Source organism: Carassius auratus, chromosome 47 (assembly GCF_003368295.1).
Source record: "Carassius auratus strain Wakin chromosome 47, ASM336829v1, whole genome shotgun sequence".
In the NCBI taxonomy this organism is placed as follows: domain Eukaryota; kingdom Metazoa; phylum Chordata; class Actinopteri; order Cypriniformes; family Cyprinidae; genus Carassius; species Carassius auratus.
In genome coordinates, this window is record NC_039289.1 from 11,139,526 (window position 1) to 11,164,124 (window position 24,599).

At 38.4% G+C, this 24,599-nt stretch overlaps 2 protein-coding genes across 4 annotated transcripts in view; one reads left to right on the top strand and one right to left on the bottom strand.

The window, feature by feature from the left end:
• LOC113065099 (uncharacterized) overlaps positions 1–13,614 on the bottom strand; it is a 90,251-nt gene extending 76,637 nt beyond the window's left edge. Inside the window, exons 1-3 of the mRNA XM_026236282.1 lie at positions 13,450–13,614; positions 12,993–13,319; positions 11,754–12,900 (exon numbers count right to left, since the gene is read on the bottom strand). The gene's annotated coding sequence lies outside the window, so the exon portion shown is untranslated. The remainder of the gene's footprint in view (positions 1–11,753; positions 12,901–12,992; positions 13,320–13,449) is intronic.
• On the top strand, positions 4,179–10,822 carry LOC113065096 (CD276 antigen homolog). 3 transcript variants are annotated; one of them, XM_026236277.1, is made up of 5 exons: positions 4,179–4,829; positions 5,424–5,467; positions 5,583–5,909; positions 9,708–10,028; positions 10,166–10,822. In XM_026236277.1, exons 1-5 carry the CDS (start codon positions 4,696–4,698, stop codon positions 10,246–10,248), a joined length of 909 nt encoding a protein of 302 aa, XP_026092062.1. In that variant the 5' UTR covers positions 4,179–4,695; the 3' UTR covers positions 10,249–10,822. The 3 variants fall into 3 exon arrangements, with proteins under 3 accessions (XP_026092062.1, XP_026092061.1, XP_026092063.1); XM_026236276.1 differs by having other exon boundaries at positions 4,186–4,829; positions 10,151–10,822; XM_026236278.1 differs by having other exon boundaries at positions 4,190–4,619; positions 10,151–10,822.
• Positions 13,615–24,599: the final 10,985 nt, after the last annotated feature.

Here is a 24,599-nt window from a genome sequence, read left to right on the forward strand (position 1 = left end):
CTTTAAATTTTAACAATGTGTTATTAAATATTGGAATACCTAAGATTAATGAATGTTCAGAATAATTTTTTCATTGGCAGCGTTTGTTAACTAATGAAGCCATAATGTAAAGTGTGAATGAACAATAAAAAAATCAAAACACTTTCAAAGAATATCTAGGGTATTTGTAGTCCAGATAAAAAAAAAAAAGAATGTTTGAAGATAAATAGCCTATTAATCTAAATATTTCAGTAGTTGGCACTGTAATAAACACCATAGGGAAAACATAAATCTGAATGGTTATTTAAGAATATTTATGTTTACAGGGTAAGGGCTGCATTTAGTGCCATCTGCTGTCAGAGAGTGAATGGGCTTTCATTCAGCGCGTCTCTCACGTGTTTTCATCAGAGCGCATGCGCTCTTTCAAGCAGCATACAGCGATGTTGAGCATTTTAAGCAGCTGATGGGAATAATATTCTTAAAATACATTCCAAATTCTGAATAATTTGTAATGTATATTTATATTTATTCACGGTATTGTGCCCACAATAACAATATCGTGCATATTAATCACCGCAATATATCGCATTACCGAATACCGGCACAAGTCTAGTACAGACCAAAACTCGACCATTTTTTAGCAGCAATAATCAGTCAAATTTGCGAGTCTGTTCAGTGGCATTGTTTACGTTCTGTGCCTCCAAAATGGCCGACTTCCAGATTGATGACGCGTCCGTGAAAACCCTCTATAGGATGATTCATTTTATTTCACCTTAAAATTATATTGACTTAATTTGATTTAAAAATCACCTGCTGGAGCACACATAAAAAAAAAAAGTGTTTAATTCATCCAATTAAAAAAAATTTGGCTAATGATTCACATCTATATATTTTTTTAACTTGAGCCAATAGTTATTTATTTTTCATTGGCTCAAGTAAAAAAATATAGATTTGAATCATTACCCTATTTTTTTTTTTTTTTTTAATTGGATGAATGAAACACTTTGCATCTTTGTTTTATTTGCACCAACATTTATTTGATTTTAAAATTTTGGAATAATTTATTTATATAGCGTACTTTTATTTAGTTTCACTGGTAAAGACCTTTTTAAAACTGAAACAACCTTTAAAAACTAAAACAAATACCAAATGCTGATTAAGAAATCTCTTATTGAATGTGTGTTGATTGTGTTTGGACTAAAGAACTTTGCATTGCCTTTAATTTCACATGGTTACAGTTAATGTTTTCATTTAAGTCCAGTTCTATGTAGTTTCAACCCAATTCAAATAGAAAAGCTAAACGCTGATGTCTGTACCATCTATGTTTGTATTGAATGTAGGCAACTTACTGTGCAGTTACTGCCGTTAAGTTCAGATGGTTACGGTTGTGGTTTTCAATAGCCAAAAGCCAGTTTGGCCTATCAAATACCAAATAAACATCTTGTTTATGCATACTTTACTTTTTCTTGTTTGTCTCAACTCAAGGATTTTTATATTCAACTTTTGGTCTCTTATACGCTTATGTTCCTCCTCACTCCTTCCGAATCTATAACTGGTCCAGTGGATATTTATATTGGAGGACACAAGTGCTATATACTGTGTGTGTGTGTGTGTGTGTGTGTGTGTGGTTGCGCAATCCATTATCAATGCCTTAGACATTTTTGCACTGATGCTGTGTGCTGCACAAATGACCTCTCATGTTGTTAACAATGTTAGCACAAGGTTGTGTTAAATAAAATGAACAATGTCTACTTCAGGGCAAACTGCAAGTACACATTTTTTTTTTTCATGAAACAAATACAATGGACAAGTGTACCTTTTAGAATAATAATAATAATAAAAAAATCCTATATAAACAGTCAACCAACTGGAGCCCATTAAAATCCTATAGGAATGATCCTAAAGGAGATTTATGTCTTGTTCTATAAGACTATTCCTATTGGAATCCTATAGGAATGGTTCTAAAATATGATAGAAATTCCAATTAGAATGCTGTAGAGTTTTCTTATTGGAATCCTTAAGGATTTTTTTACAAGGGAATTCTGGATGCCTGAACATGTTGAACTGCAGCTTTCCTTTCCAAGAAACGACTTAATCATGCAGAATAGTTGTGTATCATGGCTAACGCTACATACGCATGTTATCAAGGCTGAGACCAAAATCGAGCTGTACAGTAATATCGGTTTTACTGAAACAACTAAACTTTTATCTATTACAATAGTTGTGGATGTGTTTGTAGTTATTAGCTGGCTAAAACACTAAGTGACACAAAGTGTCAGCAAATGCTTGTATTGTTTTCAGTTTGTCGGTCCATATGTTCTTAATTTTTGTAAAATGTGTTACCTGGAAGTGTCACAAACCATTTTGATTATTTCGTAAAATGCCTGTGTTTGACTATCTGTTTGCAGAATTCATCACCACTGATACAGTCTGAATTATATGATAATGTCATCCAACTTAATTTATGTGCTAATATCATTCTGGGGTGGCTAGTTCTAATTTGTCTTTTTTTTTTTTTTTAAGCATAAAACATTTTAAAGCATGTATTGAATATCTGTATATATATCCTATATCGTGTGTGTGTGTGTGTGTGTGTGTGTGTGTGTGTGTGTGTGTGTGTGTGTGTGTGTGTGTGTGTGTGTGTGTGTGTGTGTGTGTGTGTTTTTAAGGTGGCTGGAATAACAACCCTAATGCCGGCCAGTTGAAGTACATCTTTAGGAAGCTAATGGCCCGGTGTGGGGTTGTTAAACCATGTAGAGTCAATGTGATGACACAGGATGATCCAGAGACCTTCCCAAGTGTCATTGACACCTCTACAATTCTGTCAGCTGTGGATATGTCCTCTTCAGCAGGAGGAGATCATCTTCCATCCCCGTTTGCTGACATTCCTGCCCTATTACATGACCACAGCTACCTCCCCGTCCACTTCGATGGTCTTGTGGACAACGCTCTGGTGTACATTTCAGTTAAAGGCTGACTGAAAGTCAATTTTTCAATAGTGCCAATAGTCAAATTCTGGGGGAAAATGATCTCAAGAGAGTTCAAAAAGAAAAATGTTCCCTTAAATTTCACCTGCTTATTAATTATTGTTATTATTATAAGTTATGATATTATTATATTAACTCTAATTTCAGGATTTGTTGTGCGACGGGTTCTGAAGAAGCTGTGACGCTGCATCTGTCATCAAGGACCAGAGCTACCAACTGCTGATTTTAAAACGCAATGGAGGTCTGGTGATTCCCTCAGAAGGCACAGTGAGGGTCAGTAGAGTGGGTCATTCGTCAGGCATCAGCCAGTACCAGACGATCACAGCCCATCAAACTGCTAGAGGTCATGTACATTGTACGGAGGAGCATAGGGCCAGAGGATGTGTTTGTGGAATCGCAGTATGTCATAGACGGCCACCACCATACTCCGTTAACATTAGCTGTGTCCCTGCACCACATCGCTAAATTGACTAACCTTACCTCACAGAGCAACAACATGCTACTGAACAAAACAGTCTTTTTCAAGGGGCATAAGCCCTTTTTGTTTATGTCCTCCACAGTTGTTTAGTTATCTCTACAGGGTGGGGATTTCAACAAACAGCATTTCTTTATGTATATTTGTAAAGGGGAATCTTTGCAAATAAATGTCACGTTTAAAAGAAGTTTAAAACTAGAGACTTTTTGTGTAATTGTTCCATATTTTGTGTAGTCATTCTATATCAGAACCACTACATACACAGTGTTCCCTTTCATTGGAGACCAGGATTCTGCTTCTACACCAAGAGGTTGTCACACGGTAAGCCTGTTATCGTCACTATGCATTTTGGGTAACCAAAAGTCCTACGGGGAGTTTCCACAGGGCATTTTACAAAATGCATGATCATACTTTGGCAAATAAATGGTCTAAAGTACTCATAATTCATTCTATATTAATTTTGCTTTGCACACAGCTTCACAAGACCGTGTTTGGGCTCAGTTGTGTTTCTAAAGTAAAATCAAGTGACCTAGAGGGCTGAACTGTGGTCAGTTGAGATGCTTGTTATCAAGCAGAAAGAAAAAAACAATATAGCCTCTATAATTCTGTGCACCACAGACCACAGGGTGAGCACCCCCTGCTGGCCTCACTAGCACCTCTTCCAGCAGCAACCTAGTTTTCTCAGGAGGTCTCCCATCCAGGTACTGACCAGGCTCAGAGAGAGAGAGAGAGAGAGTATTTATTCATTGCACCTATCAATGTTATTTTCATATGGAAGTCCATGGTTATAAGTATTCTTAAGTATGCAGTGTCATAAGTACATCTCGTTTATACCAAACCAAACGGTTTTGAAAATTAGCAAGTTGTGGTTATTTAAAAAGTAAAGCACCATTAAAACAGTGTTACGAGTGAGCGAGCTGACTGTGACACGATGGCCGCCAGGTGCGGACGTGGTCCTCCACTGACCAGCAGCACGGACGAGACATCTAGCCTTTATTATGTATATCTATGGAAGCCCCAGTCGCCCCTATGTCTGCAGCCAGATGGGAAATGTGGAAAATACCATAGGGAAGGTTCCGAAGCCTTACAATTTATTGATTTAAAAGAACCAATCTTTTTAATTTTTTATATTCACAACATTTATTTTATTATTTAACCTTTTGAGACATGGCCTCCAGGTAACGTTATTTGGTCCGATTATTTTCAAGTCACACAAATAGAAATCAAAATAAAAAAGTTCGTAGCCTCGGCTAAATGCTAATAGGTACAGACCACCCGATAAACAAGAGTTCAAAACGGTTTGAAGTGGACAGTAGAGGGAGGAAAAACACCTCTAGTTTTAAGTTTTGTGACATGATGTTTGAAGACGGGACTGGACTGCTGCAGAAGTAACTGACTAGACCTTGTGTATATTTGAACTATGTAAATGTTTTCTATACAGACAGATACCGTAAGTCTACACGCACATAATTACGGATAAAGATACGATCTTCGGTTTCAAAACACTTTCCGTCCACACCAGCTCTATTTCAAGCATTTTCCAGCTGTATTTTCCATAACTAACTTTTTGGACTTAGCCTAAACATATGTTATGTCGTTTCTGACAATCTGCATCCAATTGAGAAAATCCTAGACGACCTTGTGTGCACATACACACTCAGACATTACATGTGATTTTTATAGACAACAAATGTAATTTAAAAAGATATCACATTTAAAACGTTCTCTATCCACTTGACATCTGATGACAGCATTTCTAGGTGCAAACAACTGCCATATTGTCCATTAGGCCTAGCACAGATAATAATTCCCATTTTTGTTTATAGTGATACCTTAACCAAGCAAATCACGTCAATGGTTTAACAGCAGGAATGTGAATATATATATATATATATATATATATATATATATATATATATATATATATATATATATATAGTTATATAGTGCTGTGTGTGTGTGTGAATTCTTTCTGTTTACAGGGGCTACATTGTTTTACTTCATCTGGTAATAGTGACAAAAGAAGGTTAGCACTAAGGATATGTCTTTTAAAAAGAAACCTTTTGTTAATAAGTTTTGTTTTTGTTTTGTTGTGTTTTTGTTTTTTTGCATAAAAACACGTCTCTTCTCTCTGTTTTCAGTGTCTCTACTGGACACCGTCGTGGGTGTCATAGGAGGTTCTGTGGTTTTACCGTGTTTCTCTAAAGAACCTCAGCTTACACCTGAAGGCATTACAGTCAACTGGAAACACCGTAACACAATGAAAGTATATGACATTGTTAAGGGTAAAGGCTCTGTGGAAGGACAGGATCCACAGTACAAGAACAGAGTTGAAGGTGACTCTGAGCAGCATCTGAGAGGAAACTTCTCGTTCAAACTCAAGAATCTTCTGTACAGTGATGCAGGACAGTACCAGTGCTACATCATCGAGGAATCAGGAATACAGACTGTGGAGCTACGTATCAAAGGTGTGTTTTTTTCTTATTTTTATTTAAAGGTCCCCTTCTTCGTGATTCCATGTTTTAAACTTTAGTTAGGGTGTAATGTTCTTGTTAGAGTATAAACAATATCTGTAAAATTCTAAAGCTCAAAGTTCAATGCCAAGCGAGATATTTTATTTAACAGAATTCGCCTACAAAAACGACCCGTTTGGACTACAGCCCTCTAGTTCCTGTAGTAATGACGTCATTAAAACAGTTTTTTGACTAACCTCCGCCCACATTAATTCACAAAAAGGGGGGCGTGGTCTTGTTGTGCTCCGACGGAGAAGAAGGACGAGCTGTGTTTGTGTTTGTCGCCATGTCGTTGAAACGCTGTTATTTTCATCTCGGAGTCCAATTATCTTTGTTTGGCCTTCCTAGGGACACTGTACCTGGAGATTAATGGTTACAATTGATGTTTAACTCCGTTCCCGAAAATTATAATCTACATGTAAAACTATGTGCTGTTCATTTTGCTGAGGACAGCTTGCGGAGGACAGCTTCCTCAATCTCAATCAGTTTAATGCCGGATTCGCAAAAAGATTATTCTTGAAAGAAGGAGCAGTTCTCTTTGTCTGGAGAAGGCATTGTTTATGGACCACAACCGGTAAGTGTATTTTATTATTTAAGTTGGTGCGTTTAACAGTTTCTGTAACTTACTACACAAAGGGCAACACTGTTTAGCTTTGTGAACTAGACGTTAAAGCTGTGCAAAAAAACGAATGCGATTTTCATGCACATCTCGTCAGTAAAAACGCTCCTGTGATTATAAATACATCTCCAGCACGTGCGTTCTAGCCCAATCACGTTACCAGGAGGGCAGCGCGCGCTCAGCTGCTGTCGAATCACAACACAGGAACCGCTGGCCCAGTCAGAAGTCGTTACGTATTTCTGAAGGAGGGACTTTATAGAACAAGGAAGTCATCAGCCCGTTTTTATGATAGTGAAAACAGCGGTATACAGATAGGTGAACTGTGTGAAAAATACTGTGGTTTTTTTTACACGCGAAACATGAACACGTTATATTGTACACTGTAAACACAATCAAAGCTTCAAAAAAAGCGCTATTATGCCTCTTGATTTAGTTTGTGGGGTGTACTAGAATAGGTTATCATGCTTGATTATCCCAAAAACGAACTGAAAAAAGTATTCCAGTTGATTATTGTATACGGTTACGGTTACGGTTGCAGAACCGCAAAACCGTTTGTCATAGGTGCTTCGTTCCTGTTTCAATGAAACCACTCTTTCTGAAAGGCGTGCTGTTATTGGTTATCTGGCCCAGTGTGTGAGTAAGGGTCTAACTGCAGAACTGCAAAACCGTTTGTCATATCAGTGAGAGCACAACAGTCTGGTGCAGGAAGTGTGTGGAGCAAGTGCTGCTTTACTAGGCATTCCGCTGCTTTCTGCTACTTCTGTGTTATGGACCATTTCAAAGTTTAAAACCACGTTTTTTCCTCTTAAATGGCAAAAGCATCACCCGCTAGCTGTATCTGATCCAAATACAATTAATTAAAAATACATAATTACAATAACTAAAGAAAATAAACAAGATTAAATCAGTCCAAAGAAAATAAATTAATACTAGTTTTTCAGGCAAAATCTGAGGTGCCCTTTGGCCGGACACTCGTAAAGAAAAACTTCCATATCTTCCTGGATTTGGAATCAAAACATGAAAGGCTCTTTGGGCAGTTAATGTCTGTCATCATTAATTTCTGCCTGATCAAGTTGAGGAATGGCCTTTTTCCTGGTCTTTTTTAATTTCATACACTGCTCTTCCACAAATCCTCTGAAGGCATGGTGGTTTTTTTCCATTTTCATTAACTTTTGACTGAGCTGTCTTCTTATGCCATGTTTGACTTCTTACAGTGTTTTTCATCATTATAGTTTACATGAGCTCTGCCCACTTCCGATCTGATACTGTGACTCCACTCATTTCCTGCATTAGACTGTTAGGCTGGCACTGTTGTCTTAACACTGTTGTCCGAACTGCTTCGAGTGTGTTCCTGGAATGTCACACCTCTTACCATAACCACAGATTTCATCTGTTCAGCTGTAAATATAAATGATGGGATTGATTTTGCCGTTACCAGTTCGAGCTCAGTTTATACCCTGAGAATGTTTGCAAACAAGAGGAGTATGCAGAGCAAGCACAAATTTTACAGGACGTTTTTAAGCTTATAATATGGTCTCCAGTGCAGTTTAAACAGGCCTTGTGGGTAATCAATAATATTGAGTGATATTATGACTTCACAATTTCCGGAGGAAGCACGCTGCTGTCCTAACAAGCCATTTCTTGTAGTTCTTGAGAAGTGTTTTCTGTTTACAATTAGGTCTCCTTCAGAGTTGACTTTGAGCTTTGCAGGTCTTTTTATGCTCAAGCAGCAATATTACACAGTAACTAAAGTTGAAAAAGAGAAAAAAAAAGTAATATGGTCTTCACAGGTTTCTTCAGTTAGAAATGAAGTGGGAACTGCCAATTGAGTTTGTTTGTTTAGTTGCATGATGTTTTGTTACTTTAACAATCGCTGTGTTGTTCTTTGTAATTCACTTTATGCCCAATAAAACCAATGGAATAGCATTGTTCTCTGCTGAAAGTAAACTCTAGTCCAGTTGTTTTAAACCCTTGTCCTGGGGACCCACTGCTCTCCACATTTTGTACAGGTGCATCTCAATAAATTAGAATGTTGGGGAAAAGTTCATTTTATTCAGTAAATCAACTCAGATTGTGAAACTTGTGTATTAAATAAGTTCAATGCAAACAGACTGAAGTAATTTAAGTCTTTGGTTCTTTTAATTGTGAAGATTTTGGCTCACATTTGACAAAAACCCACCAATTCACTCAACAAATTGGAATATGGTGACATGCCAATCAGCTAATCAACTCAAAACACCTGCAAAGGTTTCCTGATTCTTCAAAATGTTCTCTCAGTTTGGTTCGCTAGGCTACATAATCATGGGGAAGACTGCTGATCTGACAGTTGTCCAGAAGACAATCTTCACAAGGAGGGTAAGCTACAAACATTCATTGCCAAAGAAGCTGGCTGTTCACAGAGTGCTGTATACAAGCATTTTTTTTTTTTTTTTAAATAAGTCTTATGAAGTATTCTAATTTGTTGAGAATTGGTGGGTTTTTGTTAATTGTGAGCCAAAATCACAATTAAAAGAACCAAAGACTTAAACTACTTCAGTCTGTGTGCATTAAATGTATTTAGTACACAAGTTTCACAACTTGAGTTGAATTACTGAAATGAACTTTTCCACAACATTCTAATTTATTGAGATGCACCTGTATGTCTCACTTATCTGACACAACTGAGTTCATGGATCTCTCTCCTAATGAGCTGATGATTTTAGGGTGTAATTTACACTAGGCACAGTTGCCTTGATCCGAGCCTGAGCACGATTAATGATGACCGTAGCACTCACAAAATAGTATCTTGTCCATGCTCTGGCACAGTTAGCATTCACACTACATGTCTACTGTGCCCGAGCCCAACTGTAACATACTCTGGCCCACCTCTTCCAACCGGCCTCGAGCGTGGCACGGAGCAATCACAGTAGTCAAACGAACCGAGCTTTGGGGGGTTAAACATGTTCGGGCATGGTTAAGATTTAGTGTGAGTACACCCTTAAATCAGGTGTGGAGAGACGTACAAAATGTGCAGAGGACCAGGATTCAAAACCACTGCTCAAGTCTATAGATGCTATTTAGTCAATAGTCAGTCATGAAGCAAACTTCTTGCATAAAAAACTGTTTCATTTATCACAACTTTTCTCTGTTTTCAGAGCCTCTGCAGCTACCATTTGTGCCTTCTGTTGGCGGTTCTGTGGTTTTACCTTGTTCTTCTAAACAATCTCAGTTTAAAACAGAGGACGACATTACAGTGGGCTGGAGACACAACGAGACCCTGAAAGTGTATGACATTATTAAGGGCAAAGTCTCTCTGGGAAATCAGGATTCAGTATATTACAACAGAACTGAAATGATCCGTGAGAATTATCTGAATGGAAACTTTTCCCTCAAACTTAACAACGTTCAGCGCAGCGATACAGGAATCTACACATGCCACATCACAAATGAATTACTAATCCAAAGTGTGAGACTAGGTTTGTGAGAAAAAAGCTAATATAATAATATAAGTTTGTTGGGATGATTTTAATGAAGTCAGAATGGAATTGTTTAACAATTTATTTTTATTTACTTTATTTTTTGTCTTTGTTTCCAACAGAATTTAGCCGAACAGAATTTAGCCAAGGAGCACAAGCAAGACCAGAGAAGATTTTATTAGTGCCTTTACTTTCTGTTGTGATTCTGTTCTGTATGTGAGTTTTGAGAGGAGAAATAATTTGTCTACAGTATTGAAACAGTCAATGAATATTATTCATCTCAATGCATTATCAGCTCAGCCCATACACGCTTAAACTAAAAGTGATGCCAAATAACCTTTGAGTGAACGGTTCATTTTTACAGTTGGCTTAAGCATTTCAGTGTTCTGTGAAAAATCACACAATGATGCAAGTCTGTATATGAAAATGCAATACAAAACACTAAAAGGAAAAAACAAAAACCTTTATAAATGGAATGTCAATGAATGTTACAGGACAGAACTTGTATCGTATGAATTGACAGATACTAGTTTTACTGAATGTGCAACATTTACTCAACTATAACCTTAGTGTTAGCTGACAGGGACGTGTTCATTTCATATTTACATCTAATTTGCTTTTAGTTGATGTAGGTTGGCTATTTTTTAACAAATTTTGTTGTTGTTGTTTAAAAAAGTAAATGTATATAGCAAGTCTAAGCCCATGTCCATGTTTTCTAATAGCATTACATTCACTTGATCCACACAATAGGGCTGACAAGCGAATAGATGAATAAAGAGGAAATTCCTGCCTGATGATCTTCTACAAATGATGCAGAAAAAGCTTTCCATTTAGTTTAGTAAAATTAATTATTATGTTCACTGTTGGTCAAAGCAATATTTCTGATATTTATTTTGTTAGCATTTTCATTTCCAAATAGTAGATTTTTATATTTATGCATTTAACTATTATAGTTTTTATCATTTATATATATTATTTATTTAACCTTTATTCATTTAAATGAATAAATGGATTGGTATATGAATAACTAGTAAACAAAACGCATCCATAACATTTGTATGATAAATACATTCACTCGGTTACATATAATGCGCAACCCAGAAGAGTCCCATAAAAACAATAAAATCACATTTCAATTTCACAAGAACACACTCAATGATAGAATTAACACTGAAATTCAGAATAAACACAACATCAAAAGCTGTATTAATCAAACTCTAGTAGACTGTGGCACGTTGCATTGATTGAATCCAAACAGCACGACTAAAACTTGTTCCCATATTCCCAAATTCATATACAGCAGTGATCCTCAAATCTGGCTCGCGAGATCCACTTTCCTGCGAAGTTTAGCTCTAACCCTAATCAAACACGCATGAGTTTGCTAATCAGTTTCTTCGGGATCATTAGAAAATCACAGGCAGGTGTGTTTAATTGGAGTCGGAGCTAAACTCTGCAGGAAACTGGATCTCACGAGCCAGATTTGAGGATCACTGCTATACAGCCATCACCACCACAAACAAATTAATCTCTTCACAGTTGTTCATAAATTATTTAGAGCAATTAAGGTTTCTGATACAACACCAAAGTTAAAAGAAATTGGATTGTCACGCTCTAAAGAAAGGAAAGGTTTTTCTGTAGATTCAGCTTGATTTATATTAGCAGACATTTAAAAATATAACCATAATTTCAGTTAACTAAAATAAACAAATAAAGATAGTCACGTACCGAGCCTCGTCTGGAGTCTGCTCTCTAAACCGAGTCCTGTAGATTACTGAAGCAGACATTCCTTCAATAATCACTTCCTCAGTCCCTCCCTCACAATCATGAACATCTGTTTACTTCCCTTTTATAATCACATATAAGTATATGGTGTCAAGTCATGTCTTGGACATATATTTTATACCAGAATCAGAAAAAAAGAAAAAAAAAATTAAAGTGTGAGACATGTTTCATGTCAACTAGGCTACTTACAGGCATATATGTAGCTCAACCAAAATCCAGATCCTTAGATGTAGTCTTTACACAAAACACATGGCCACGTTCAGCAAACAAAGATTCACAACACAGCGGAAATACAAACAGATTTATTGTGGTCAAGAGCATTTCATTTGTGCTGTGGCTTAATTATCTGGTTACTGACTGCAACTTTATACAAAAATAGAAATAGACCGATGAGAGAAGCACAGAACAAGTCTTGCAGAAAGCAGGAAAATCACATTATTTCATTGTTCCTGACTTTAGAACTATGTGATTAGGGCAAATACAGTCTCTCATGCATAATTAGGTATTATGTTCGTATATATATTGACATGCCCCTAAACAGCACATACACTGGTGTATAAAAGCATTATCAGCACATATACATAAGCTTTATACTTAAACATGGAGTGAGATGTTTATATACTGTACATACTTCATATTTTCGTGTAACGTATCCGTGTTTGGCTTGAGTCTTGAGATTGTTCAAAATCCAGAACGTGAAGATTTGTATCTTGAAATTGTTTCAGGTTGTCTCTGTTCCTTCCGTCAACAAGAAGCTTTAATAGTCCTTAAAAGTGAATTCAGATTTAACATTCAGCCAAAAACATATAATTTGTTTTTATTAACATAACCATTGTAGTCAATATGTAATAGATGTTCAAATGTTCATTAAACATGTTAAAAATAGTGCACACAGATAGTATGATCTGAATTTAAGCCCATAATGTTCTAATGTGGATTCATTCAGGTGTAATCAAAGACTCACCTATGATCACAATGATCAGAAGAGCGTTGATTCCAGCAGAGATGAGGATAATCTGCCATTGTGTCTGATTCTGATTAATATACTTCACCACTGTATGATTCTTGTTCTCTAGATTTAGAGTTAGTTCTGTGCAATCATTGAAATGGTTTAAAATTAATATTGAATATTTTGTGTCTATAAAATTATGTAGTGTTTAATTTCAGTGAATGGTCACTCACCAGTGATGTACAGTCTGGTGCCGTTGTTGTATTTTGGAGGTGGACTTGAGGTCACACAGTAATAAAGTCCTAAATCATCAAGAGTAACATTATTTATGAACAGATGATGTTTACCCTGCACTGAATATTTGTGTTTAAATGTTTTATTGTAGTAAAAATTAGCTGAAGTTGTAGAAGAGAGTAATATCATCACTGGAGGATCTGGTAGTTTCAGTAATAACCAGTTAACCTCCTGTTCATCAAGATCACAGTTTATAGACACATTTAGACCCAAATCTGTTAGTTGATCTGTTAAAGTCTCTGCTGATTGACACCATATGAGCAGAACTGTGAAATAACACACACACACACACACACACACACACACACACACTCAATGGCTTATTATAGTCTCAAAAAACATTAGAAATCAATGTATAAAGAAAAATAAACCAATCATGAAGAAGAATAAACTCACAAAGAAGGAGCTTGAAGATCTTCAGGATGTTCAAACACTTCAGCATGATGCAGTCTTGTTTCTTTCACACGGGTTTAGAGCAGCTTTCTAAATAACAGGGACCTGAACCACAGTCAAGAGGAAGTTAAGACAGGTTTGCTTCTGATCTAGTGTTGTGTCCGTTTGTTCAAATCTCAAACACTGACCCACGTATAACCTGTTGTCATTAAAAATAATGATGATAATAATAATAATAAAATAGAAATCACATTTTTCATCTTTATGCAAAGTAACAGGAGCTGAAAAATCCACACTGTTCTCTTCACGAAGCCGCTCCAAACAATCATGTGGTGAAATAATCTTTGTTAATAAATAAAGTAAAGCTGTTCATTGTTAGTTCACGATAATAAATGGAACATTATTGTAAATTATTGCCATGATATTTTGTGTCATTTCACTCGGTCAAACTTTAGACCCCATGATGCATGCAAGTGTGTGAGATCATGCTGTTCATCAAGCCACCAAACCAGTGGAAAACGTCATTTGCACAAAACCATGCTTGTGTTAACCACAGACGGAAAGAGAGAAACTGTGTAGTAGTTAGATGTTATTAAATATGTGTGGGAAAATATTTCAAACAATATGCATTGTCAAAACCAAACGTGACATGAGTGGATTGAGAATGGAAGACGGACTCAGAGGATCTAAGCACAAATGTACATTTAATGGAAACCAAACCATAAAAACAAAACAGGAGAAGATACAGACATGAGCAGGAAAAACTACAAAGGACTACAAACATGGCAGAAGAAACAGGAAGTACAACAGAAGTCTATACTTTGAGTTTACTCTGAATACAGCTGTTTTATGAGAGAGGTCAGGCAGCATTTCACACAATTTGATTAGTTCTGTCAATCTCACTGATGTTAAGCACTAAAAGTGTCCCTACTTCCCCGAGTTTGAGAGTTTGAATACCCTACAAAAACGTTTTCTGGCATGTTTGAATACGTTTGACGCCAGCTGGACTGCTGGAGGGGTTGAACAGTTATGACTAACACATCTGAACTATTTAAACAACTATTTCTACACGTTCAGATATTGCAAGTCTACATCCACGTTCATCCGAATAAGATCTGGACTGGTTTCAGATGTTCTTCATCCACACTAGCACAGGCTAGTTTCAGATATTTTCCAAACATTGTTGAAAATGCTGAAATAACCTTACTGTGTGCATTTTTTACATCATAAAGCTCGCTGAGACCAGCCTAAAGTTGCTATAAACTATAAAATAATAAAGCACAAGCACACTGCTCAAATAGGACACCTGTTTAATAATCAGATCTGTTCTGTCCTCTGGTGGTCAATAACAGTAAAATCTTTTTGGTCTATCCATGTTTCATTTTCATGTAAGTTGGAGGAAGATGGCCACTTAAGAACAGTATAACTTTTTATTTAACTCTATTTTATTCCGTGTATTATTTTCCCTGAGGTACATTTATAATGTTAAGAGTTTGTGTTTATTGACCGCACTCTTTGTGGCCCTTGTTTCTTGTTGTGTCATTATTAAAAGAAGGAAGGAAAATAAGATTCATGTTAAAGGAATAGTTCACCCAAAAATAACATTTTCTGACATTTTTACAAACTCTCAGGCCATCCATGATGGAGATAAGTTTGTTTCTTCATCAGATTTGAACATATTTAGCATTATAACGATAGTGATTAGTCATTACATCACTTTATCAGCAATGGATCCTCTGCAGTGAATGGGTGCCATCAGAATGAGAGTCCAAACAGCTGATAATAACATTGCAAAAACATTAGGGTAAGTAAACGTTTCATATATGATAGGAAACTTGTTTCGTTAAGAACAATTACTTGATTGTTGGACAATTGTTGGATCAGACTTTGAGGGCCCTATAATACACCCAGCGAAATGTGACACAAGGTGCAGTGCAAGTGTGTTTGCTAGTTTCAGTCCGGTGCTGATCGCATTTTCCCAACCAGCACCACGTTGTTTAATTAGTAAATGCATTTGCGCCTATTTGTGCACCCATGGGCTAAAAAAGAGGTGTGTTCAGGCGCATTGCTGAAGATTAAGGAGATGAAAATCTTTTTTTCTTTGTTATTTAAAGAGGGTGTTAGTATTGAGAGTGAGGAGTTGTCGTCAAAGCACAGAGCCCCTCCTCCCCACATGGAAAGAACCTATATGTGGATATATGCGCATATATGAAACTATATGCAGTGTATGCACATATATGATAATATATATGCTGCATATATGCGTATATATGCCACATCTAGGCAAAATTGAGGTGCATATATGTGCATATACAGGAAATACAGGTCTCCTGTATTGCTTCTTCATATCCACATATAAGCCCTATACATACAAGATATGTCTTTTATATAGCTAATGGCAGGATCTGGTCATTTTGTAGCTCATATCCCATTTTTGACTGTCATACATGATGCCTAGCTCATATTTTCTATTATCAAGGCAAAAACTAAGAATTAACGAAAAACATTATGGAAGAACTTATGTATGTGAGAACATGTGAAATTGGTATCACATGTAATTGGCATGTTATGGAATTTAACTATGGCAATATATTAACATGATATACAGAGCCGGACAGTAACGGAGTACATTTAATTGAGTACAGTACTTAAGTACAATTTTAAGGGATCTGTACTTTACTCGAGTATCATTTTTGGGGAGTACTCATGACTTTACTCAACTAAATTTGAGAGGCAAGTATTCGATTAGATTCAACTTTATTGTCATTACACTTGTGGGCACAAGGCAACGAAATATAGTAGACAGGTTAAGAGATAACAGCAAAACATTAGGAAAGAGAGGAAAAAAAAACCAAACCCAGACTGTGCTCCTATGTGAGAACCGGAAAAACACCTCAGCACAAAAGCACATAATCAATACACCATAAACACATGATTTGCAATTGGGGACGGAAATTGGGGGGGGGGGGGTCGAGGTAATCCAGCGCAGGCAAACAGCCACCTGGTCCTGGAGCTATTACAGCGCTGGTCACAGACCCGTTTTCCAGACTGGCGGAACAAAGCGGCGAAGGCGAGGTATGGGGGTGGGGGGGTGAATGCATATCTGTATATGTGTAAGAGTTTGTGTATTTGTAGGCCTGGAGAGTTGCGATTCTCTCTAGATGCCTCAGTCCGCAGATTATACAGCGTCACAGCAAGTTGCCATGGAGACAGCCTTGGTTGGGTCCTAGACAGTCTCATCAATCAACAGGTGTCTGTGAAGGGAAAAAAGTTCTGGCTGCAGTGCTCCCAGGGAGAAATTTGTTGTTCCAAGCTAGCCAAGGCCAGCCCTGGCAAAGCCGAAGAAGATAAGATACCAGTTGTTTGGTCTAGTAGCCGCATTTCATTTCACGGTCACTATGATTGTTCATTGTCCATTTTGGTCTCCAAATTCTCCAATTTCCTTTTCAAAGCAGTGAGCTTCTTCGTGATGCTATCCATATTGCGGTTAAAAGTCTCAGTCTCAATGCTGACCATTCTGCCCACTGCTTCAATCATGACGGGCAGCCTTGCAAGGCTTTTGGACAGCTTACTCCGCTACATTTCTATCCATAACTGTAAATACCCGTTACTTCTTCGGCCCCGTCCACACGGAGACGGATCCCCAATCTTTTTTTCCCTTGTCTAAAGAAATATCCGCGTCCACACGAAACCGATGTAGTATACATGCCAGACCAGCATGTGGCGCTGTAATTCTGCCACAGAGGTACACTTAAAACAGAGAAGAAGTAATGGATTTGCTGCGCATGGTACACAAACGAACATGGAACAATACATTTATTAATCCGTGTTAATGTTAGCGTTCAGTGTTTGTTCATGTTTTTGTTGCTGTTACGTGATGTAGTGGTGTTTGACTAGGGGCGTGACGTGGGCTGATGACGCCATATTTTCATAAAATGTACGGATTCGCCGTCGAGACGAAACGCAAAGGCGGCGTTTTCAAATATATCCACTCTGGGACCTGGTTTCAAAACATCGGTTACACTCTTCCAAAACGCCAGATCCGTGTGGACAAAAATGCCTAAAAAAAATTACAATTTCGGACACCCTTTCAAACGTCATTGGATAGTGCAGGAAGAAAGAGGAAGAGGAGGAGGAGGCGGAGGAGGAGGAGGAGGATGAGGCGCGTCATGACAGACTTTCAAAGAATAATAAAGATAATTTTTTTTTCTGTCAGTTTTCTTTTTTTGTTCTTGTACTATTTGATTGTTCTTGTAAATACATAATGTACATTTCTATATTTTGGACTTTTATTTATGTTGCCTAGAAGCTATGGATTTTAATTTTACTATTATAAGTGAACATATAGGTACATATATACATGCATATATGTACCTATATAGGTATATGTATGCACACACACACACACACACACACATATCTGTTATATATATATATCTCATATATATGTGTGTGTGTGTGTGTGTGTATGTATGTACATATATGTATATATATATATGTGTAAATATATGTGTGCATATAAGTACATATATTTGTGTGCATATATGTACATATATGTACATATAATATAGGAAACCGGCCACTTTTATATATGTCACATATATTAAAAACCTATATCAAAACCTATATTGAAACACATATGTTTATATAGGTTTTTTCCATGTGGGCCCCGATATCACAGTCTCCGCCATGTTGGAATTTTGCAATTCCGCACTGTTTTACCATGCCTGGAAGTTACTGCTGCATTAAAAACTTATCCAGTACCTCACACGATACATATGGAAAACATAGGAACAATGAAATACAGTTTCATTGTTACACCAAGCCAAAAACAGCGGTATTTGGAGAAGCTCTCAGGCATCCAAAATATCGATACATACGAGCTCCCTGCAGCGGAGTGGTACAGAGACCTGGACCATTTACCTCCACGCAAATATATGGACATTGTGAATTATCTTGTTTTTGGTGTAAGTTACTACACAATTCAGGAGTTTAAAAGCCAAGTCTTTGGAAAGTTACGAGGCTTTCTGCTGTGGCTGGGTGCAGAATTTGGTCATCTACAAGCCTCCAGGTGGTGAAAACAGCGTTGTACTGGTCAAAGTAAGTTTATTCACATGCGTTTTAGCATGTTTTAATTACATTGCATTTAGAAGACACTTTTTGACCAAAATGACAAAGTAACTTAAATAACTGCCCCTGTTTCGTAAACACTAGATTGTAACGAGATGTTCAATGTACACAAACGTTTCCAACATGTTTTGAAGTAGGCTTAAACTGTGTATGTTTAGTTATAATTTGATTTTAGCCCAATGACACATACTGTACCAGGTTTTTGTGTTGGGAGCTGCAAAGTGGACAAACCAGTTTTGGGTTAGCTAGGGTAGTTAAATGTGTGATTGCAAGATGTAAATGTCCTGGTTAGATTAAAGCTATTAACAGCGTGAATGCAAGGTGACTTACATTGTAAACAATATAATTCACAATGTCCATATATGTGCATGGAGGTAAATGGTTCAGGTCTCTGTGCCGTTGCAGAGAGCTCGTATGGGTCGATATTTTGGATGCCTGAGAGCTTCTCCAAATATCGCTGTTTTGCGCTTGGTGTGAGCTTGTTCCTGTAAGGTCCCCTTTCTTTCGCCTTATCTTTCTGCATTGCTTTACTTTCTTAATTTCTTTCTCGTATTCGTAGATCCATCTCTGTTCTGCCGACATAATAAATGCGCAAAAAATAAAGAGCTCTGGAATGTTTAGTCGCACCTCTGTGAAGTTCTGAAGGCGTTGCCCCTGGCAACCCACAGCGTCTCCTGCCATCATGGCCGACTGGCTCAGACCCCTCCCAAATCAACCCAAATCGGCACGTGACTCCTCACTCTCAATAGGGGGGTCCACAATGCGCATACTCACAGCAGCACACAAACATGCCAAATAGTAAATATATATATATATATATATATATATATATATATATATATATATATATATATATATATATATAAATGCCTACATTTCATAATGGATAGTCATCGCATATATCAGAATTAGGCTATTTGCTATCTATTATCTATTTGCTCGCACATGAGCAGCTCCGTTTCATCTCGGAGACGCATTCTGTCTTTGCGCTTGCCAAATTCCACCATGTAAATAGCAAATCCGTCATGGCAAGAGCGCAACTGGCTCTTAAAGGGAATGGAAGATGAGACTCTGGTTGGTTTATTGCACGTTATGCCTAAAAACTCATTAAGAGAATAGGGACAACACGCTTAGACTATGCAGCTGGACGCACCAACCCTTTTTTCCGTCGTTAAAATAGAAAAAGTGGATTTGGACATGCCCTGAGAGCACCTATGCCGTGCGCTTTACACTTTGCATTTAGATAGTTAAAATAGGGCCCTTAAATTTCCGTCATGATCATAGTTAAATGAAAACAGGCACAATAAAAATATTGAAAATAAAAATATATAGAAATATATTTTTTCACTCTCTGTATGTATATATACACCAGTGATGCGCTGGTCAAAGTATACAACCCACACCTGACCAGCGTTTTCAACGAACCCACCTGCAACTCGATCCGCAAAAAAAAATAAAAAATTTTTAAAGTAGTAAATGCTCATCGTAGCGTTATTGGGCCATGACAAAGCCAGCACTTTGGTCACCATCCTTCATTATTTCGGCAAATGTCTCCCACACTTTGCTCTTTCTATTTGTGTATGCGGAGCTTCCACTCCCCAGTCTTCACCTTTTCTCTTGCCGCCTCCATCTCCACCTGCAGACTGAGTAGTGATGTGTCGTTCGTGAACGAATTGGTCTTTTTGAATGAATCATTTAGGTGAACGAATCGTTCTCGTTCATGTAATCCACCGACTCATATTTCTTTATCTCTGAAATTCCTCCCTCTACAGCAGCATGCGCAGCTAAGTGAACCGGGTATCTGTGAACTGTTTCATCCTGTCATAGAATTACTCAACCTCGAGCCAATAGCCTTCAAGTATGACATGTGATGGAGCATGTGGTTGGTTGAATGTAGTGAACAAATAAGCCCTTCACTGAACGAGTTTCATGAGTCTGAATGAGATCGAGAAATCTTATCGTTCGTGAACAAAATCACTGACCTTGTACTCATGTCATTCGTGAACGAGTTGAATGATTTGGTACATCTCGTTCATGATTTAATTGAGTCTGAACTGGTACATGTAATTCGTGAACGATCTCGTTCGTGAACTAAATGAATGAGAGTATACCGGGTCAGTCGGCCCTTAAGCATTTTAATCTTGCAACTGTGCACATACGTTTGTTTTGATATTTAGCATACAGAACATAACTCCATGTTTAATCCCCGATTTATGAAGGTGAATATATAATATTTGAACTGTCTGAAAAAACAATTAAAATAATTATGCAAGAAAATCTTGTGCTTTGTTCATCTGAACAACTTTAGACTTTGTTTATTGAATGCTATTATGCACACATTTAAATAAAGCCAAATCAGTTTTTGTCACAAGTGAATACGTTCATTGACTTAAGACATAACGCATAAGACACTCTGTGACGAGTGGGGTGGGGCCGAGAGACGTGGGAACAGGAGCGAGGCCGGTGGAGTGATTGGAAATGAGCGACACCTGCTCGACCCATCGGTCTCGAGTCCCACGGAGGAGATGGAGGGATATAAAACCGGAGCGACGACAGTGACGGACGAGAGAGGACCAGGCCTGGATTTTATTTTGTATTTGGTTTTTATTTGTGCGCGTCAGTCGTCCGTGAGGGGCTGATGTGCTGTTTTGTCTTTATTTTGTAATTAAAGTTTGATTTGATTGTCTGCCGGTTCCGGCCTCCTTCTTCCCGATGATTATGAAGGTTTAATTCGTTACAGTGGCGCCGAAGCCCGGGAGAAGATGGGACGCGCTGCTGAAGATTCCTCACCACTGTGGTGAATCCGCAGTGCCATCGAGCAGGCGAGGGAGTGTGCCGCCATGGACGCTCGAGGGGGTGGGCTGGAGGGAGTTGCCGGCGATGGGCGAACTCGCTGCCGGCCGCCCGTGATGTGGAGGGGCGGCTGCCGTCCGTGAGGGAGCGGTGAAGTCGGCACCGTTTGCCAGGGGGCCAGAACCAAACACAAAATAAAGCCCAGGCCTGGTCCTCTCTCATCCGTCACTCTCATCGCTCCAGTTTTATATCCCTCCATCTCCTCCGTGGGACTCGAGACCGGTGGGTCGAGCAGGTGTTGTCATTTCCAATCAATCCACCGGCCTTGCTCCTGTTCCCATGTCTCTCGGCCCCGCCCCACTCGTCACGCACTCTTTTTTGCTACTTGCTATGGTGTATTTCGTATAATATGAAGAAATGGTCACTGAACTAATCATTTTGGTGAAAGAACTGAAAATGAATGAATCTCTTAGAATCAAAATTTCCACCACTAATACTGAGCTTATGCGTAATTTTCGTGACAGTTATTCAGCCAGTAAAGTGAAGGCCTATGTATTTAAAAATTGTGTCTAGTACTATATAAATTAACAACCTGACCAACCGCGACCCGAATATCATTAAAAATATTTTTGGATGACTCGTAACTGTGGGTGACTGCAGTTACCCGCTCATTTTGGATCAACCCGCGCATCACTGATATACACCCACTGGCCACTTTATTAGGTAAACCTTGCAAGTACCAGGTTGGACCCCCTTTTTCCTCAGAATTGCCTTAATTCTCCATGGCATAGATTCAGCAAGGTGTTGGAAACATTCCTCAGAGATTTTGGTCCATATTGACATGACAGCATCATGCACTTGCTGCAGATTTGTCAGCTGCAGATCCATGATGCGAATCTCCTGTTCCAGCACATCCTAAATCTGCTCTATTCGATTGACTGGTGACTGTGGAGGGCATTTGAGTAAAGTGAACTTATTGTCATGTTCAAGAAACCAGTCTGAGATGATCTGTGTGACATGGTGCATTATCCTGCTGGAAGTAGCCATCAGAAGATGGGTACACTGTAGTCCTAAAGGACATGGACATGGACATGGTCAGCAATTATACTATACTTGTATATAAAAATATGCCCCACAACATTACACCACCACCACCAGCCTGAACCATTGAGACAAGGCAGGATGGATCCATGCTTTTATGTTCTTTATGCCAAATTCTGACCCTACCATCTTAATGTTGCATCAGAAATCGAGACTCATCAGACCAGGCAAAGTTCTGTGTGAATTGTAGCCTCTGTTTCCTGTTCCTGACAGTCGCGGCACCCGGTGTGGTCTTCTGCTGCTGTAGTTCCTCTGCTTTAGGGTTGGACGTGTTGTGTGTTCATTGATGGTAGTCTGCATACCTTGGTTGTAACGAGTGGTTATTTTAGTTACTGTTTCCTTTCTATCATCTCTAACCGGTCTGCCCATTCTCCTTTTACCTCTGACATCAAAAAAGCATTTTCGTCCACACAAATGCTGCTCACTGGATATTTTCTCTTTTTTGGACCATTCTCTGTAAACCCTAGAGGCCTTCTGGAGACAGCTCGAGAGGACGTGGAATCTCCTGCCACTCAATTGATCGAATAACCACGGCTGGCACAAGCCACAAGTGCAGCAGGAAAGAAGCCGGCAAGGCAGGTCACTATTCCGAGCGAGAGGCTGAGCAATCCATTAAATGAGACCGGTGAAACCCAGGGTGGATGGATGCTGAAGGGAATCCTTGTGAATCTGAGTGCACAGATAGGGGTGGGAAGACAATACTGTGGCTACAAACACTGGAACCTGACAAAACATGACAAGACAAGACAGGTAAGCGAGACCAACAAGACTGAGCAATCGGGATAAACCACAACAGTCTGACAAAAGACATAGAAACACAGGGAACTATAAACGGTGGTGGGGGGTGTTTGGGAAAACAAGAACCTGGTGTGGAAACAATTATATTTTCTCAAAGATCAATTAATCAAAAAAAAAAAAAAAAAAAGATTTAGAAAAGATCTCCAAAGCAGGTTTAATTATGTACACAATACTTGGTTGGGGCTCCTATTGAACAAATTACTGCTTCAATGTGGCGTGACATTGAGGCAATCAGCCTGTGGAACTGCTGAGGCGTTATTGAAGCCCAGGTTGCTTTGATAGCGGCCTTCAGCTCCTCTGTATTGTTAGTCAGATGTTACTTATCTTCCTCTTCAAAATATCCCATAGATTCTCTGTGAGGTTCAGGTCAGGTGAGTTGGTTGGCAAATCAAGCACAGTAACATCATGGTCAGCAAACCACTTGGAAGTGGTTTTGAAACTGTGGTCAGGTGCTTAATCCTGCTGCAAAATGAAATCAGCATCTCCATAAATAGATTTTGGACTTAAAAAAACACAAAGAACCAACACCACCAGATGTAACGGCACCCAAATCATCTCTGACTTCAGAAAATTCACACTGGACTTCAAGCAGCTTGGATTCTGTGCATGTCCAGTCTTCCTCCAGACTCCAGACCTTAATTTCCCAATTTAAATGCTAAATTTACTTTCATCTGAAATAAGGACTTTGGACAACGGAACAACAGTCCAGTTCTTTTTCTCCTTACCCCAGGTGAAATGGTTCTGACGTTTTTTCTGGTTCAGGAGTGGCTTGGTAGCTCTTTTCCTGAAGATGTCTGAGCGTGTGACTCTTGATGTACTCACTCCAGCTTCAATCCACTCCAAGTTCTTGAATCGGCTTTCCCTGGCACTCTTGCCAAGGCTGTGATCGTCCCTGTTGCTTGTGCACCTTTTCTTACCAAACTTTTTCCTTCCAGTCAACTCTCTATCAATATATTTTTATACAGCACTCTGTAAACTGCTAGCTCTTTCAGCAATGACCTCCTGTGGCATACCCTCCTAGTGGAGAGTGTTGATGATTGTCTTCTGGACAACTGTCAAGTCAGTAGTATTTGCCATAATTGTGGTTGCATGTTCTTAACTAGCCCAAGATGTACCCAGTATTTATACTCAAAATGAATCAAACGAATCAAGCACAAAATGGAATATTATACAAACCTGATTCCAAAAAAGTTGGTATACTGTACAAATTGTGAATAAAAACAGAATGCAATGATGTGGAAGTTTCAAATTGCAATATTTTATTCAGAATACAACATAGATGACATAAATGTTTAAACCGAGAAAGAGTATAATTTTAAGGGGAAAATAAG

Coding starts and splice junctions, on each gene's coding strand:
- LOC113065096 (XM_026236276.1), top strand. CDS start 4,696: ATGCTAATAGGTACAGACCACCCGATAAACAAGAGTTCAAAACGGTTT. Junction 4,830..5,423: donor GGGACTGGACTGCTGCAGAA/GTAACTGACTAG, acceptor TTCTGTTTACAG/GGGCTACATTGTTTTACTTC. Junction 5,468..5,582: donor GGTAATAGTGACAAAAGAAG/GTTAGCACTAAG, acceptor CTCTGTTTTCAG/TGTCTCTACTGGACACCGTC.